General features: G+C 34.0%; 1 protein-coding gene and 1 long non-coding RNA gene across 15 annotated transcripts in view; one reads left to right on the top strand and one right to left on the bottom strand.

The window, feature by feature from the left end:
* The first annotated feature begins 218 nt into the window (after positions 1-218).
* Positions 219-6,864, top strand: LOC306653092. Its single transcript, XR_013761640.1, has 2 exons — positions 219-378; positions 6,276-6,864. It is a non-coding gene; the product is annotated as an uncharacterized lncRNA (long non-coding RNA).
* RNF111 (ring finger protein 111) overlaps positions 4,898-16,518 on the bottom strand; it is a 120,647-nt gene continuing 109,026 nt past the window's right edge. For 10 of the 14 annotated variants that reach the window (XM_079125875.1, XM_079125869.1, XM_079125870.1 and 7 more), the window contains 6 exons: positions 15,803-15,955; positions 14,290-14,416; positions 12,425-12,517; positions 11,499-11,594; positions 10,084-10,211; positions 4,898-8,293 (listed from right to left, as the gene is read on the bottom strand). In XM_079125875.1, the coding sequence (XP_078982001.1) occupies positions 8,176-8,293; positions 10,084-10,211; positions 11,499-11,594; positions 12,425-12,517; positions 14,290-14,416; positions 15,803-15,955 (715 nt within the window). In that variant the 3' untranslated portion in view covers positions 4,898-8,175. The remainder of the gene's footprint in view (positions 8,294-10,083; positions 10,212-11,498; positions 11,595-12,424; positions 12,518-14,289; positions 14,417-15,802; positions 15,956-16,518) is intronic. The other 4 variants (XM_079125880.1, XM_079125878.1, XM_079125876.1 and 1 more) reach the window with 3 other exon arrangements.

Here is a 16,518-nt window from a genome sequence, read left to right as displayed (position 1 = left end):
CGCGCGCTCCTCTCATTGGTTAAACCTGGAGACGTTCCCGTACACTGATTGGATAAATTTTCTTAGCCGGTTTGGTTGTCGCAACAACTGGGGCGGGGATGCGCGTGCGCGGGTACAGTTGTGTCTCTGCCTAGTGTTTTTTTTAAAAAAGTATTTGGTATTTGGTATTGAACCCAGGGGCACTTTCAAACTGAGCCACATCCCCAACCCTACTGGGCTCTTACTAAAATGCTTAGAGCCTCGTTAAATTACTAAGACTGGTTGCAAACTTGAGATCTTCTTGCTTCAGCCTCCCCAATCACTCGGATGAGCCACCGCGCTGGGCTCATTATCGTTCCCTCCCTCCGTCCCTCAAGACCTTACCCTGGCTATGTTAAGGTTGGTACTGAGTGGGCGGAAGTGGGATCTAGGAAAATGACCTGGACGTGCCATATCTGACCCTTATTCCTCTTCCAGAAATATCAAGTCCACGTGGAGGTGGGATGGCCTGGAAACAGGCACTTCTGGGTCGCTTAGCGCTGTAGTCGGGATAAGACTCAAACTTGTAAATTGGGAGAATTGGGCGTTTACGCAGACTATAATTCCCAAGAGAGACAAAGTAATTAAAAATAATTCAGGTTGAAGTGATTTGTCTAATTCATGATTCATGTAAGCTCTCCATTGTATTCCCAGCACCCGGTATTGTTTGATATTTGGTTGGGGTCCATAAATAAATATTAATCGAATAAAAAAAAACCTGTAACGTGCCAAAGATTTTAAAATGAGAAATAAGATGTGTCCCAGTCTTGAGGCAGAAGAGTGGGAGAACAAAAATCCTAAGAGATCTACTGTTTGTCCTAGAAAAGAAAGAGAAACAGGAAAAGAAGGCTGTGAGTGTGACTGTAGTGAAGCACAAGCAAGCGTCCCTGGAATGCTTGAGGCCCTGGGTTGTCTCCTTAGCATCACAAAACAACAAAACAAAACCCAGGAAAAGAAAAACCCAACACTCACAGCAAAGCAAAGGCAATGGAATGTGACTTGATATAAGGATTCATCTAAGAATTTAAAAAAGCTTTCTCACAACTTTTTCTCTTTGGCATAGTTCATTTCTCTTTTACTTTGGTAATAATGATGTAACTAATCTGAATTAAATTCCTTCCTTTGCCCCAAGCCCTGTTAACCGTAGGCATCTGACATTTCCAATCTGAATCTAAAGACAGCAAAAAAGCCAATGTCTCAGCCGAAAGGCTGTCTGGCAGAAGTTTCCCCTTACAATCAAAGGAGGACCAGAACTTTTGTCTATTCTGACCTTCAACTGATTGGATGAGGCTCACTCACACCAGGGAGGGCAATTTGCTTTATTCACTCAATTTCTCATAAGACACAATTTCATTATGTTGCCAAGGCTGGACTCAAACTGGGGCTCAAGCAATCTCCTCTTGCCTCAGCCTCTCAAAGAGATGGGATTACAGGTGCACACCACCACACACAACTAATTCAAATTTTCATCTCATCTGGAAACATCCTCAGAGACATACCCAGAATTTCTAATCAAATGTGTGGTCACGCCAAGGCCCAGTCAAGTTGGCACATAAGCATTATCACAATACTCATCTATCAAGAATATTGCAAGAAAAAAAATCTAAATTGCACAAAGATATAGCAAAGAACCAGAAATACCTATTTCCATCCCATGAATTTTTCTCAAATATCGGCCTGAGGAAATTAAAGTTTCTTCAGTGCTGATTTCTCTGACAATTATTCTTGAGAACAAAGATTTGTATATAGGCTTCTCTCCTTATGGTATTGGTTTGGGAGGGGGAAAACTAAATGTGCTCAGAAATTTGTGCTAAGCATTCATTCTAATAAAATAATGGGGCTTCTTTTACAAAACTTACCATGGTTGATTAAAATTTATAACTAGTTTATGCTGCATCTTTTATTAACCGGGGCTATTTTCTCTCTCCTTAATCTAGGCTTTGTGGGCTGGGGCTATAGCTCAGTGGCAGAACACTTGGCCTAGCATGGGTTCGATCCTTAGCACCACATAAAAATAAACAAATAAAATAAAGGCATTCTGTCCACCTACAAATACAAAAAAAAAAAAAAAAAAAAAAAAAAAAATTCTGGGCTGCTTTGTCAAGTGTTTTGTCTTAGGTCTGGCAGTTTCTGCTTTCTCCCTTAGAGCACTTAGCCACCACCATGTAAAGAGGCCTAGTTATCCCTTGCTAGAGAGATGACACTGAAATGCCCAGTGACTTTTCAGCTGTTTCTGCCATCCCAACCCAAGCATTACATATGTAAGGGAAGCCATATTGGAGCATTCTATTCCAGTAGAATTCCCAAGCTGAATGTAGCCACACGAGCAACATCAGTCATACCACACACAGTGAAAAATGAGCTATGTCCACCCAGTCCTGCCCAAATTGCATGTATGTGAGCAAATAAGTGTTTATTTAAAGTCACTAAGTTTTCTGGTTGTTACAAAATAGGTAACAGATACACTTACCTGGGGAACACATGATCCCTACACCAAATAAGCCTTGTGTTCGCTAGTATAGTCTTGTTATCATCTTGGTTTCTCATGGGCTCATAGTTTAGGAAAACAGCATAGTACCTGGAATTTACAATCATTTGTAAACTCTGAATTCTCAATAATGCTATCCTAATATACTTTGCCTGGGAAAATTGAGTACATTTGCCATTTCCAGATATTTTGGCATTTGGTTGTCTCCCGAGGACACAAGAAACCATATGTTTATTTGGTAGGGAACTATGATTCAGATGTAACTGAGAGCCTTGGGAAGCACTAAGGCCAGTCTGATAGAATTTTTGCCCACAGAAAACCAGATGTCTGGAACAGGGTCTTGATATCAGGGGATGAAAAAGTTACTATTTTAAAAATACATACCCAGGGGCTGGGGATATAGCTCAGCTCATAGAGTGCTTGCCTTGCAAGCTCAAGGCCCTGGGTTCGATGCCTAGCACTACAAAAAAATAAGTTAATTTAAAAAAACACCCAAATCCTTGGCTACAACTTCCATCAAATGGTGAAACCTAGTTTACCTCCCACTGTAGTTAGTGATTCTCAATTCTAATAGAATGGTGCAGAAGTGACAAGAGTATAACTTCTGAGTCTGGTCATAAAAAGGCAGGTGGCTTCATCCTGGCAATCTTTCTGGACACATTCACTGTGGGAAAAGCAGCCAACCTGCCATGAAAACATTCAAGGAAGGCTGGGGACACCCATATAACAATAAACAAGCTCTCTGAGCCAACAACCTATAAGGGACAGAGGCCGACTGAACTGCTTTGTGCACAAGCCATCTTAGCAGCAGCTTCTCCAGATCTACGAAAGCCTTCACACAGCTGCAGCTACACACCTTAATTACAACTTCATGAGACTCTGAGCTACAAATGCCAAGTTAAACTGTTCCTGAATGCCTGATCCACAGAAACTGATGGTTAACGTTTAAGTTGCTAAGTTTTAGGGTTTCAAAGCAATAAGTAACTATTTCATAGCAACAGATAATAACGAACTTTGGAGAGTATGTGGCTATGATGTTCCAATCCAAGTACATCATGACAGCTTATCAGACTAATAGTTTGGTAATCTAGACAGAAGTACAATAAAAAGCATTCTTCATTCCTTTTAAAGGTCATTTGAAAAGCACTGGATGGGAGACATCACAACTCTTCCAATTCCCTTGCAAATACCTTTCTTATACAAAGGCTCTAGAACAGAAGAACCTCTAGTATGTCAGGCTCGGAGTGTCCCCTTATCATGGAGGAATTCCCAGGCATGTGAGGGAAAGGGCAGGCCTTTGGGTCATCCCTCAACTGGCAGGCTGGAAATGTAGGTATCCCAAGTTGTACTCTATCTATACAAGCCATGGCAGAAACCAAATTCTTACTTTCCAGAATATGTACACTGTATCAATAACAATCTTTAGAATTTTGTACTCCCAAAGGTTCCCATCTCCCTGACCCCATATCAAGTTATTTCTACCTAAAGCAAAACTGATACAGCGAGTCCACGATGAAAATTATTGAATTAACCTAGTCCATTCTCTGGTGATAGCAGAGGATTCAGAGAAGGCAATGCATCTGGGCTAAACAAAAACTGCTCTTGGAAGTTCACACTTTCCATGTACCTCTTAGTGATGACTATCACCTAAGAGAGCCTACAATCAGCTAACATACAAAACAAGCAAGTCACTAATATGTTTTCTTAAACCCTAATGGGCTGGGCATAGTGGCACATGCCTGTAATTCCAGATACTTACGAGGCTAAGGAAGAAAGATCACAAGTTTGAAGCCAGCCTGGACAACTAAGCGAGAACCTGTCTCAAAAGAAACAATAAAAAGGGTTGGGGATATATCTCAGTGGTAAAGTATCCCTCAGTTCAATCCCCAGTACTGCAAAAACAAAGAAACTCTAATGGTACCAGGTCACCACATAACAAGGGTTAAGAGGAGAGAAAAATTTTAAAAAGAATGGGAAATTCTAGATGTTAATGTCTCCGTTAAAAAAATAATTTTAGGGCAGAGGGAGTAAGTGATTGCATAACTTATGCCAATTCTGATGCATTGGCAGTAGCTACCTGAAGTACAGATGGGCAACTATGGTGATTATGAGGGTAAGAGGAAGAGAGCACATAGCTGGGAATCTGTCATCCTAATGGAAAAAGAAAAATTCCAACCCATGAGGTAAAGGCCCAAGAGGATTGTTTCTTCTTATTTAGTAATCAGTCACTTAGACTCTATATAAGAAAAATGTTAGCACCAAAAACTTATCTATGATTCGTCACCTTGCAATGTTACCATCTGTTATCAAAGATGAAAGTATTTGGGAGACGAGGTGAGATAAAGCAAGTATAGGAAGAACTTACATGTATATATACTATAAGCAAACCCCTTGTTTGGTTTTTTTGTTTTGTTTTGTTTTGGTGCTGGGGATTGAAACAATGACCTTGCCCATGCGAGGCAACCACTCTACCAACTGAGATATCCCCAGCCCTGAAGCAAATCCCTTCACACTCATTATCTCACTTTATCCTAAGAGCAACCCTAAGAGGTAGTTTTTATTTCTATTTTGTGGATGAGAAACTTTAGGCTCAGAAAGCTTACGTTGTTCAAAGCTGAACAATTCGAAAGCCAAATCTGTCTCCAAAGTTGTTGTTTCCACTATTCCAAAAAAATCATGTGGCTTGTAAGTTTATAAATAGAGGAGAGAGGAGAGATGGTTCTCAGTATGCTCAATGCCAAAATATAGTAACATTTATTTTTCTTACTGAACAATGATTACTTTGAAACTAATTATTTTTAAATGTTTCAAGTTGTTGATGGATCTTCATTTATTCATTTTTATATATGTAGTGCTGAGACTTGAACCCAGTGTCTCACACATGCCAGGCAAGCGCTCTACCACTGAGCCACAACCCCAGCCCCTTGAATCTAATTCTTAACTCAAGAAAATGACTAAACTCTATGAGAGAAGACACTTCAACTTTGAAATATCCAATATTAACATGTGAAATTTTCAATAAATAAAAATTTACTGCATTCCCAGGAGTTTTGGAAGTTAGAAATTTGGTTGTGTTTTCTATAGAATTAAATTTTCCCATTCATGAACATTAATAATGAAATGTCCATGAGAGTTTAAATAATTTCAGTGTTAGAACTACTTACAAATAATATTAATTTTAAAAACAGAACTAGTTTTCTCTGTCAGTTGTTATGGTGCAAATGCTAAAGGATACTGGCAGCTAAAATAAAGTCACCAGAGTAAGGATAAAGTTTCAAATATTATTTTATCACTTGCATATTAACAATAAAAATAAGAATTTGCTGACAAAAGAATTTTAGTTTTAAAAGAGTCGGACAGCTATCACTGAAATGTTTGTTTTGACATAAGATGCAACAAATATGGAAGACAACAAAGTACAAAGAGTAAAAAATGTTCATAATAATTTTCTTCCTTACTAAGTTCATTACTAATCACATTTTTCTATATTAACAGCAGTAGCTTAATAATCTCATGTGTTAACAATTCAGGTTTATGCCACAATTACTTGCATTAAATAAATGAAGTATCTATTTGCTTTACCTACATTTAAAAGGTCAGTAATTATTATAAAACAGGCCAACAGGCAGTTGTACTTCTAAATCTCAAGTAATATTTAAAAATAGAGAAATCTATTCCTGCTTGTCTTGTGTTTTGGGGAATATTGAGAGGCTTCCAAGGTATAAAATTCTTCCCATCTTACTTATATGTCTTTAATTTCTTGGTACAGACCCAGCATTTGCCAATGGATCACAGGCTACTTGAAGAATGACAGGCAACTTGCTCCTTTCTCTGATGTAAAAGACATCAGACCTGCATCACTCTCATTCTTCCCTTTCTACAAATGTATCTTAATCATCAAGTATACTGTAAAAAATATATATAATTTTATATCCTTATTTCTTAACCATAATCTACATCTTCCATCTGCTGAAGCATGGTGACACTAACAATTAACTATGTAACATTTACTAATATAAAAGGGCAAGATTGAATATAAATACCAAATTATGTAAATATCAATGAGACCATTATTTTTGAATTCCAAGATGTTTAAAGTATTGTTTAAAAATTAATTATGAAACACAAAGACAATAGAAATATAAGTTATTTATTAATCAATCCACTTACAAAGCAGGTGGCTTAATGCAAGCTTATTGACATCTTCACATATGATCCATGGGAACATGTCTTTCACATACAGACAGTGATATTACTGACTGGATGCATTTGCAATCTGGGGCATATTAAGCATATTTAAACAAATAAAATTAGGCTATCCTGTATATGAAAAGTATCTCCATAATATGCATCTTGAAGTGGATTAAAACTTCCTCCAAAGGAGAAATGTTAGTATGTTAACTTAACTTTATACTCTATATTATGCAGTAAATCTTAACTATAGAAATTAAAAATTTTAAATCAGTGATCGACTCTTGGTAATGTATGAAGTGGGAGTCTATAACCATAGCAACAGTAGGTTGACAGTATAATTTGTGCCTCACAGTATTTGCAGATTTATTGTTTTCAAGTTTAGAGAGAAATAAAACAAGAGACATGTAGATTCAGCTCACTTTATTTACCTTTAAACTAATAAAAATCCCTTAAAAGTGATCCTGGGACCTTTAGAAGTTCTATGAGTGCATAGATACCTGCCAATGACTGAAATTCTAAATCTTGACTGAAATGTGTTTACAAAATTAATGTAAGCAGATATCTTAACTATTCGTGCTTAGTAGAAGACTGAACAAAATTCTACATGTCTTTTTCAATTTCCCTAAAATTTTGTTAAATCTGCAATTATGTACAATCCAGCTAATTGAAATTAACATTTAGTGTTCATCAAAGCTGTTTCACAGCAGCAAAAAATGAATCAGGGAAATAAAGTTATAAACGATGTAGAAAAAGATAAATATAATCATCAGAACAGCAGTCTAAATGTATGATATCAATATTTAACTCTATCTGCACTGTGCTGGAAGGAAAAGGATACACCAAGAAAATTTATATTGATCACTCTGGTGATGTGAATACCACCTGCATCTGATTTGAATATGGGTTGTAGTCTGTTCCCAGTATTAAGGATGGTATTTAATTCAGAACTCCATGTTGTAAATATACAGCAGCCATTTTATCCTAATTAAGGAATGTCTTAATACACAATATTATCGTTTTCTAGAGGATCTTTATACATTAAACTAAAGCACATGATTGATTAAATTAAAGGTTAGTAATGGATAAAAAAAATTCATAATTTTCAAGGCTGGGTACTATGTAAAAAACAAAAAGACCACAAAATTCTACTTACTAAAGCAGCTAATCTTGCCTGCAAGTTTAGGGTCACAAGCCCATAATATGTGCAAAGAAATGCAATACAAGGAACCATGCAAAAATACAGTAAAATGATACAGGAAAAATGTCAAATCTAGAAAAAAAAAGCTTTTATAAATACATCAAAATCAACTGTATACATAAATTGTAGATCTAGCATTAGTTGTACCATATAGCAGAGCCAGCACTCTAAGTTCAATGCTTCCAAATCTGCGCAGGTAAGTCATGCCATCTTTGGTTGACTGCAGTACCAGGAAGGATGGGAATGAGAGGGAGGGCAAGAGTTCTGAAACATGGTGTCAACTTTCACTTGGCAGCTGGGCCTCAATGTCCACTCGGCATATTGGGCACTTCTTATTGGTAATCAACCATTGGTCAACACACACTTGATGGAAAAGGTGCATACATGGAAGACGCCTAACATTGGCAAAAAAGAAAAAGCAAAATTTAATTTAACGATGACTACATGTGTCATTTATTTTTAAACAAATTATAAATGCAATAATTCAGCATTTTGAAATTACTGGGTCTCCAAAAAAGAAAAGAAAAGAACAAAGATATTTCCTTTTCTTGTGAAAAACAAAAACACCCCTCTCTAAGGAGTTACATGTACATTAAATTCGTACTCTGTCAATTTAATGCATAAGTGACCAAGATAACTAAGTATTGCAGTTTTATGGAAACAAACTATGTAAGATCTCAAGAACTGTAAAAATAAGAATTACTTTGGCAATTATGTTCCCTGTCACATAATACTGCAATCTTATTTTTAAAACATCAAATCATCATTTTATTTGTGAAAACCCTTTAAATATATTATCTCACTTAACCGCCTCTCAAAAACATTAGAGCTTACACTATAAATATACAGTAGCTATGTTGTCCTCATTAAGGAATGTCTTAATACAAAATTATTTTCTGCCTAGAGGATCTTTATACTCCTACTTAAATATATGATTTGCTAGAGGTAAATAATATTTTTTCCAAGGGATAACTTTATATCCAGTTAACACTAAACTACTGTTTCATAGGTAGGTTAAAAAAATGTTCATTTTTGAACATCATACTAAATTATTAATTACAAATTGGGAAATAACACTTCCAGATGACACAGGACAACATTAAATCTAAGTGTAAGAGTGGGATAAAAGTTACTAATTCAGGGCTGGGGTTGTGGTTATAAAGAGCTTGCCTCCCATGTGTGTGGTGCTGGGTTCAATCCTCAGCACCATGTAAAAATAAACGAACAAAATGAAGGCATTGTATCCATCTACCACTAAAAAAAAAAAATTTTTTTAGACAGAATAAAATAAAATATTGTGTCCATCTATAACTAAAAAATATTTTTTAAAAAGTTACTAATTCAAATGCCCATTTCTACTTCTATTACTGTTCATGTGTTCATATTTCCTATAATGTAAAAATAGGTTAAAAAGAGGTGCTCCAATTACTCCCTGAACAGTATTACCAATACTATAAAAGTGATTAACTTTCATATTTATACACCTTCACTGGAAACAGTGTACAAAAAACTTTATTATGCATACGGCAGACAACAGTTTATTGGCTTTTTTTCTCTCAGTCAGTTGAAGAGGTATGATAAACATAGTTTATAAAAACTAGAGCAACAATACAACTATATGGTTCTGTTATATATGTTAAAGAACCTGTTTGAACAACATTACATTACAGGAGGATAAAACAGAATAGGAACGAAACAATTACATCAGAGATTATACAATGAAAATATGTGTAATAAATACTGGGTGAGCAGGATAATAGAACGTTTTCTAAATCACAAAAGTTCAAGAAGGGTATAATCCTTTGAGTTAAGAGAAAATTTTAGGAAAAAAAAATTTTTTTTAAAGGTACTATAAAGTAAACAGCATAGAACTAATGTTGGCCCTTCTTTAAACTATAGAGAAAATATTACTAAGTCTCAAAAGCCTTCTCATTTCTGCAAGATTTTCAGAAGACAATACCGACCCATAAAATTTCTCCAGCCAAACTTTGGTGCAGCCCTAAAATATATTTCCCGCCCCCATCCTTTTGTTGGTAATACACAGACTTTATTCTTTCACTCACTACAAGAAATCAGTCAGAAGTTAGTAACAGAGTATGCCAGGAGTAATCTAAATTTTATTTCTCTTAAATAAAATCCCTTGTACAGTTTTGACATGGATGCTAGATAATTAATATCTAGTTACCTCACATCTTCACCTTCCTCTAAAATAGACAAACAGATAGTACATTTTTCCTCTGTGTCTTCCTCAGTCCCTTCTTCCCCATCTTGTTTGCAGTGCAGTTTCCTCTGTGAGAACCAATCAGTTGTTACCTTATTAGCAGAGATGACATTATTGAACAACTGAGTAAAGTCTGCATTTATTTAAAAACAAAACAAAACAAAACAATACCACATATTCACACACAACTTATTCCCCAGGTTAGATTGTCATGAATTAACAGATGCATTAGTTGACTATCAATTAATTATTCTTTAACACCTTCTACATATAATCAGAATCAAAAGAAAAATCAAATTTAACAGAAATTCGTAAGTTTGAAATCTAGTGTTTTCAATCCACAATAAGGACGACACACCATATAAAATCATTTCAGTTCTACCATGAGGATAGTTAAAGAAATTTTAGTTTACTAACAAAACTATGGATGTTTCAAATAACATCCACATAAATTAATATTAATTGTACAACTTAGCTTAGATGGTTGAAAGGACTTAAATTCAAGGATAGTAATATTAATTAATATTAATTGTACAACTTAGCTTAGATGGTTGAAAGGACTTAAATTCAAGGATAGTACTTCATTAACACTCTTGGAAAACGAAAGAGGCAGAAAAGCAGTTAATTTTCACACTTTATTATTACAACATAAAGCATTGTTTGCTTATTGTAAGAAACATTTGACATGTCTACTCTGTAATTTAGAAATAATACTACAAACAATGGTTGGAGGGTACAGTATAAGAAATATAGATAACTAAATGTCCATCAAAATGAATGGCTAATTTACAAAATTATGATAGGACCATATGATAAAATTCTATATGTTAGTAAAAAAAAAAAACAATATGGTTTGGGCTGGAGTTGTGGCTCAGTGGTAGAGCACTTGCCTAGCATGTGTAAAGCTCTGGGTTTGATTCTCAGCACTGCATATAAATAAATGATTAAAATAAATGTCCAACAACTAAAGAAATATGTTGAAAAAAAAAAAAAAAGAATATGGGTGATCCTTGAGTGTTGACATAGAATGAAATGACAATATGCAAACTGTGCATATCATTCCTCTTGTATTCTTTTTAAAAATGGAAAAAAAAATACATACATATGCATATTACTATAAAATGAACAAAAATGTCTAGGAGAATATGTACAAAATCTTTACTTATGATTTCACTTCTGGGAATAAAGATTAAGGTATATACAAGGTAAGAAACTGTGGAGTATATGTTTTCAGTTTCCAACTTTTTTTTAACCCTATGTGTGCAGTGCTTTAATAATTAAAAATGTAGCTGCTAGACTCTACAAATTCAAAGAAGGTCTATAATACTGAATTTCATGTGTTTCAATAACATTCTAGAAAACTCAGAATAAATCCTTACCTTTTTGTATTTATGTGGATATGTACACCTTTCAATTGTCCCCTGGGAAGCTCCACGATTGACATTTCCTAATCTTTCTTCCAAATGAATCAGTTCCTAAAAATGAAGAAAACTAGTATTAAAAGTCAGGATGATTATTTTTTGAATAATATTTATTGTTACTCTCATAAAAGCAATAAACTTCTACATTTATAAACATATAATATAAATACATGAGTAAAACAATTATATATGATAAAACAAATGGTTTATATATAATTTTTCTTATACAGGGTATGGTAAGGCAAATAGATTTTTATAATTCTTTTCTCATTCAACTGAGGTATAACTGCAAAATTATCCTTATATACTAAGATAACAATACTACTACATGGTACTATATAAGTAAGTATGTATACATGTAGAAAATGAAATCATTCTAAATAGTAATTTCAAAATAGTAATTCTAAATCAACTTCAATTTATAAACTAAAACACAACAAACTTTAAACAATAAATGATTTGTTCTTCATGAAAAATCAAATGAGAAGAAATTTAGCTACAAAGTAAACTACTTAGGTTTCTTTTTCTCAGCAATGTTTTTCTAAAAATTAAGTTCATTCAAAAGTATTAAGCTCCTCCAACATTTAATAGTATAGTTCTTTATCTGATATTTATATGAATTTAATGAATTTTTACAAACTCTTATATTAGAGATTTTCATCAACTTTTTAAAATACTTGGGAAACTTCTGAAACTAAGATTAACTTTGCTTATAAATATTTCTGTAACCCCAGAAGTAAAAACAAAAAATCAGACATTTTACTGCTGATTCCTAGCCACTGCAGCAGTTCTATATACAACTGTGTTTATTAATAGTGTATATATGCTATCTTTGCACTAAAGGTACTATAGAAAATATCTTCCTTTTTTTTTTTACTGCATACCTCAAAATTTCCCCTGAAAGGACCTCTGAATGAAGTTCCATCCAATCCTGATGAAATGTAACGGATATGAGGATAGCCTGCCATGTCTGGAACCTATTTTAATAGAAGGGGTAGGCTAAATCAATTAAGAATAGACTCGTGTTTCACTGTTAATATTGAATAATTCAAGATACTCGAAGTTCTGCATTCAACTCATAAAATTCAACTTTAATAAATACACATAACTCCAGCTAGGCATTCTGTAATCAGGTTAGGTTCCTCTTAAAACATAATCTCATTAAAAAAATATGATCTCATAAAATAATTTATAGTCAGAAGAAATATAAGAAAAAAAAAAAAACAGCTGTTTTAGGAGTTAACAAGTTTCTTCTACTTGATTGCACTAAAAATTCTATATTAGAGCTGGGAATGTAGCTCAGTAGTCAAGTACTCAAGGGTTCAACCTCTAGTACCAAAGTGGGGGGTAGGGAAAAGATCAACTGTATTAGGAAAGGAAGATCATGAGATACACTACCACACTTCCATCTTTATAAACAAACATGCAACATAGCTTCTGTTCTCCCCACCATGAATCATGCTTAATTAACTATTCCTCACTTCTTTAAAAAAAAAAAAAAAAACTCTTAATGGTTTTGTCTCATGTTTCTCCAAATCTAAATTTTTTCCTTAATACTGGAATTACTATGAATCCTATTTCTCATTTTCCCTTCACAGGCAAGCTATAGAGCAAGCAGTCAAGATTCACTGTCCTCAAATCTCCACCATTCATAACTGTTAACATAAAAAATGCCCCAAGGGCTTGGAGTGTGTCTCAGCCCTTGCCTAGCATGCAAGAGGCCCTGGTTTCAATCCCCAGTATAGGAAGGAAGGAAAGAAAGAAAAGGAAAAAAAAGTGCCTCATTTCTATCTCTAACCATTACTTAAACCACTCTAATAGAAGCCAACAATAACCACTCTAATTACAAATGCATTCAATACTTTCAAGACTTTTTATAAAGAGATACTGACCATATTAATTTTTGGCATTATTCTAACATGTTCAACATTTTGAGCCAATTTTCAGAATCATTTATAGTTTAATATTTTCATTTAAATACCATAATGACATTCTTCATTCACTTTCTTGTCATTTACTATACCTTTTCCCTCAAAATCTAATCCTCTTCCTTGTATTCATTACCACTATATATTGCCAAGTCACAAACATGTCTTTAACCCAGACACTTTTGGAGATGCAGACAATAAATAACCTTAGTTTCCCATTGGACATTCAACCTTAACACAGTTATCTCTGATTCAATATGTCCAAGACCTATTTCACACATGTACAATGAAGCTTTTCTAAAACCTCTGCAGTGTCTATTCCCTCAACAAGATAAAGCCGCTCCCTTTTCTGTACCACTTCTATAACTAGTATGTATTGCAAATAGCAAACTCAATAAATATTTGCTAAGCTTTTTTAGCACACAACTTATTAACAAAATCTAAACCCGTTTAAATCATAGGTAGAGAGTAAGTATTGTCCTTTCAGATACTAGGGGGGGGGGAAAAAGTATGAATGCATCAGAATAAATCCATTACCACTTATGCCAAGTTAACTAAAGCACACATCCTAGTGACAGATCATGATTTTATTGGTAGATAAAACCAAACCCACTTTTAAAACTGTCATTTGCATATTAAGAGTACATTTTATAATGCACATTATAAACACAAATTTTAGCATATCTAATAACTTTTTATAGCAAAATTTTCATCTAAAACTTCTTAAATTCTACTAAAACATCAATAATATATTAAATTTTTTAAAAAATATTTAGTTTAGAAGGAGAACATGTCAGAATTTTGAAAATTTTCCATTTTACCATTAGAGGAAGAGCTCCTAATTGTAAGTGATGAAGTCGAGGAGGTGCATGGTAATGGGCCAAATGAGGATGCAATGCACCAGGTGTATAAGTAGCCGCAGTCACTCCAGCTTCAATTCCCAATTCCCTGACAAAGGACAAGAACAGTTAGTCTCTTTCTTATCAACAGAAATGTAAAAACATTTACATTTTAAAAGTAATCTAAAGTTTCTTAACTTATAAAGTCCAGTAAAAGATAATTTAGCCCAAAAGGTATTACTAATAATTTCAAATTCATTTCAGAAATGAAAGCTCAAAAATTCAATTTTGTGACCGTGAGAAGCAAAGCATCTGTACTTGGTTTAACATCTTACAAAACAAAAAGGAAATATAACTTATGGCTCCTGGGGTCCCTTTCCAATCCAAAAGCCTGATTCTGCTTAAGGAGCATACAAAATACAGTTTACTTTTTTGGTTTATCTGAATGTTACAGATGCTTCTGGGGCTTTTGTTTGTTGGATATCATCTCTGGGTTGTTGGCATCAAAGATAATTAGAATAGCATACTCTTCTATATAAATTTTAGAAACAAATTTTAGAAAGGGTGAAAATTAACATATCTAAATTTTCATTATTTATTCTAATTTATGTTCTGCTTCAAAAAGTTATTATAGATCATGATCTCAATGACTGTCTATTCTAAATGGATTCAGAAGAAAAATTTACCACAAATCTACTTCCGTTTCTCTAGGAAAGACCTTAAGTCTAGGAAAATGCAGACTGGATTCTCCCTTGGCAAAGGCTGGGCATATTAGAGTGAATCTGAGTACAAAGGTAAAGGATAAAGAAATTGGAGAAAGCAGGATCTAAATATGCAGTTAACTTTGGTGACAGACACTCAGGAAAAACACAAAAAAAGCTCTACTCCTTTTATTTATATGTGGGATCCAAAAAAGTCAAACTCATTCATATACAGAGTAGAATGTTGGTAACCAGAGGCTGTAGATGGAGAGAGGAAGGTAGAGGGAGAAAAGGGAGACCTTGGTCAATAGATACAAACTCAGGACTAAGTTCTGGCATTCTAGTGCATAGCATGGTAACTAGTTAATAAAAAATATATTGTATATTTCAAAATTGCTAAAAGAAAGGGTTTGAGATGTTCTCACCACAAAAAATAGTAAGTATCTAAGGTAATGGATATGCTAATTAACCTGATCTAATCATTCTGCAATGCGTGCTATCAAAACATTATACAGTCCATAAATATACACAATTATTATATCAATTAAGAATAAAATTAAAATTAAGCAACCAAAGAAAAAAACTCTACTCCTGCTTGTGTTGGTTCTCTGCCCCAGATCTCAAGATCTTATTTCTTCTTAGGACTCCACTCACAAGGGGCAGTGCCTCACAACTAAACTTGGAATCCTGTTTTCCACACTACCCTTTTACATGGCATTCCTCTACAAAACATCTTTTCCCATAGTTTTACCACAAGTTGCTGAGTCTGTCCTTGAAATAAACAAGATACTGACCAGGCAGATCTCTCTGGAGCCTGACGAGGATGTGAAGACATAGTCTGAGGCACATGAATATGATGCCCATGACCATAATTTGGGTGCATCCTATGTGGATGGGGTGGGGGGCGTTCATGTGCCCGCCTGGAAACACAGAACACAAAAAGACCACTGGAAATAATTGAATAATTGGTTATTTCTTAATGTAGAAAAAATTCTATTAATATTTGAACATTTATAGATCAGTCATTAAATTTACAGCAATAAATTATAAATATCTAATATAAAATTATGTAACTTCCTCCATAAATTCTACCTGCTCATTTATTCCCATATCTCCAAATCAAAGATCCCAGGAAAAAGGCAATTTTATTATCTTGTAAATCTATTTTATAGTAGGTATTTTAATTAGGAGAGTTAATAGGAATTGAATGGAAACAAAATTTTTAAAAATTATCCCAGCAAATGCTACATGTGCAAACTATTTTATAATAAGCATGAAGCAGGAAAATAGAAATTATTTTATTTTGCTTCACTCTTAATTATAAAAACATTCAACCATTTTAATGGATAAAAGTTTAAGAGAGAAGTTGTTAACCTTGTGTATTTTTTCCAAAACACACTGTCATGCATGTTAGCACATCTAGGAAACTGAAATTTAGTTCTGTTCTCACTCTATTCTGCATCTCAGTTCATCATATTTTTTCTTCCTATCAAATTTACAAATATAAATG

This window comes from Sciurus vulgaris (genome assembly GCF_902686455.1).
Source record: "Sciurus vulgaris genome assembly, chromosome: 2".
NCBI lineage: Eukaryota > Metazoa > Chordata > Mammalia > Rodentia > Sciuridae > Sciurus > Sciurus vulgaris.
This window is presented reverse-complemented; position numbering and strand designations above follow the sequence as displayed.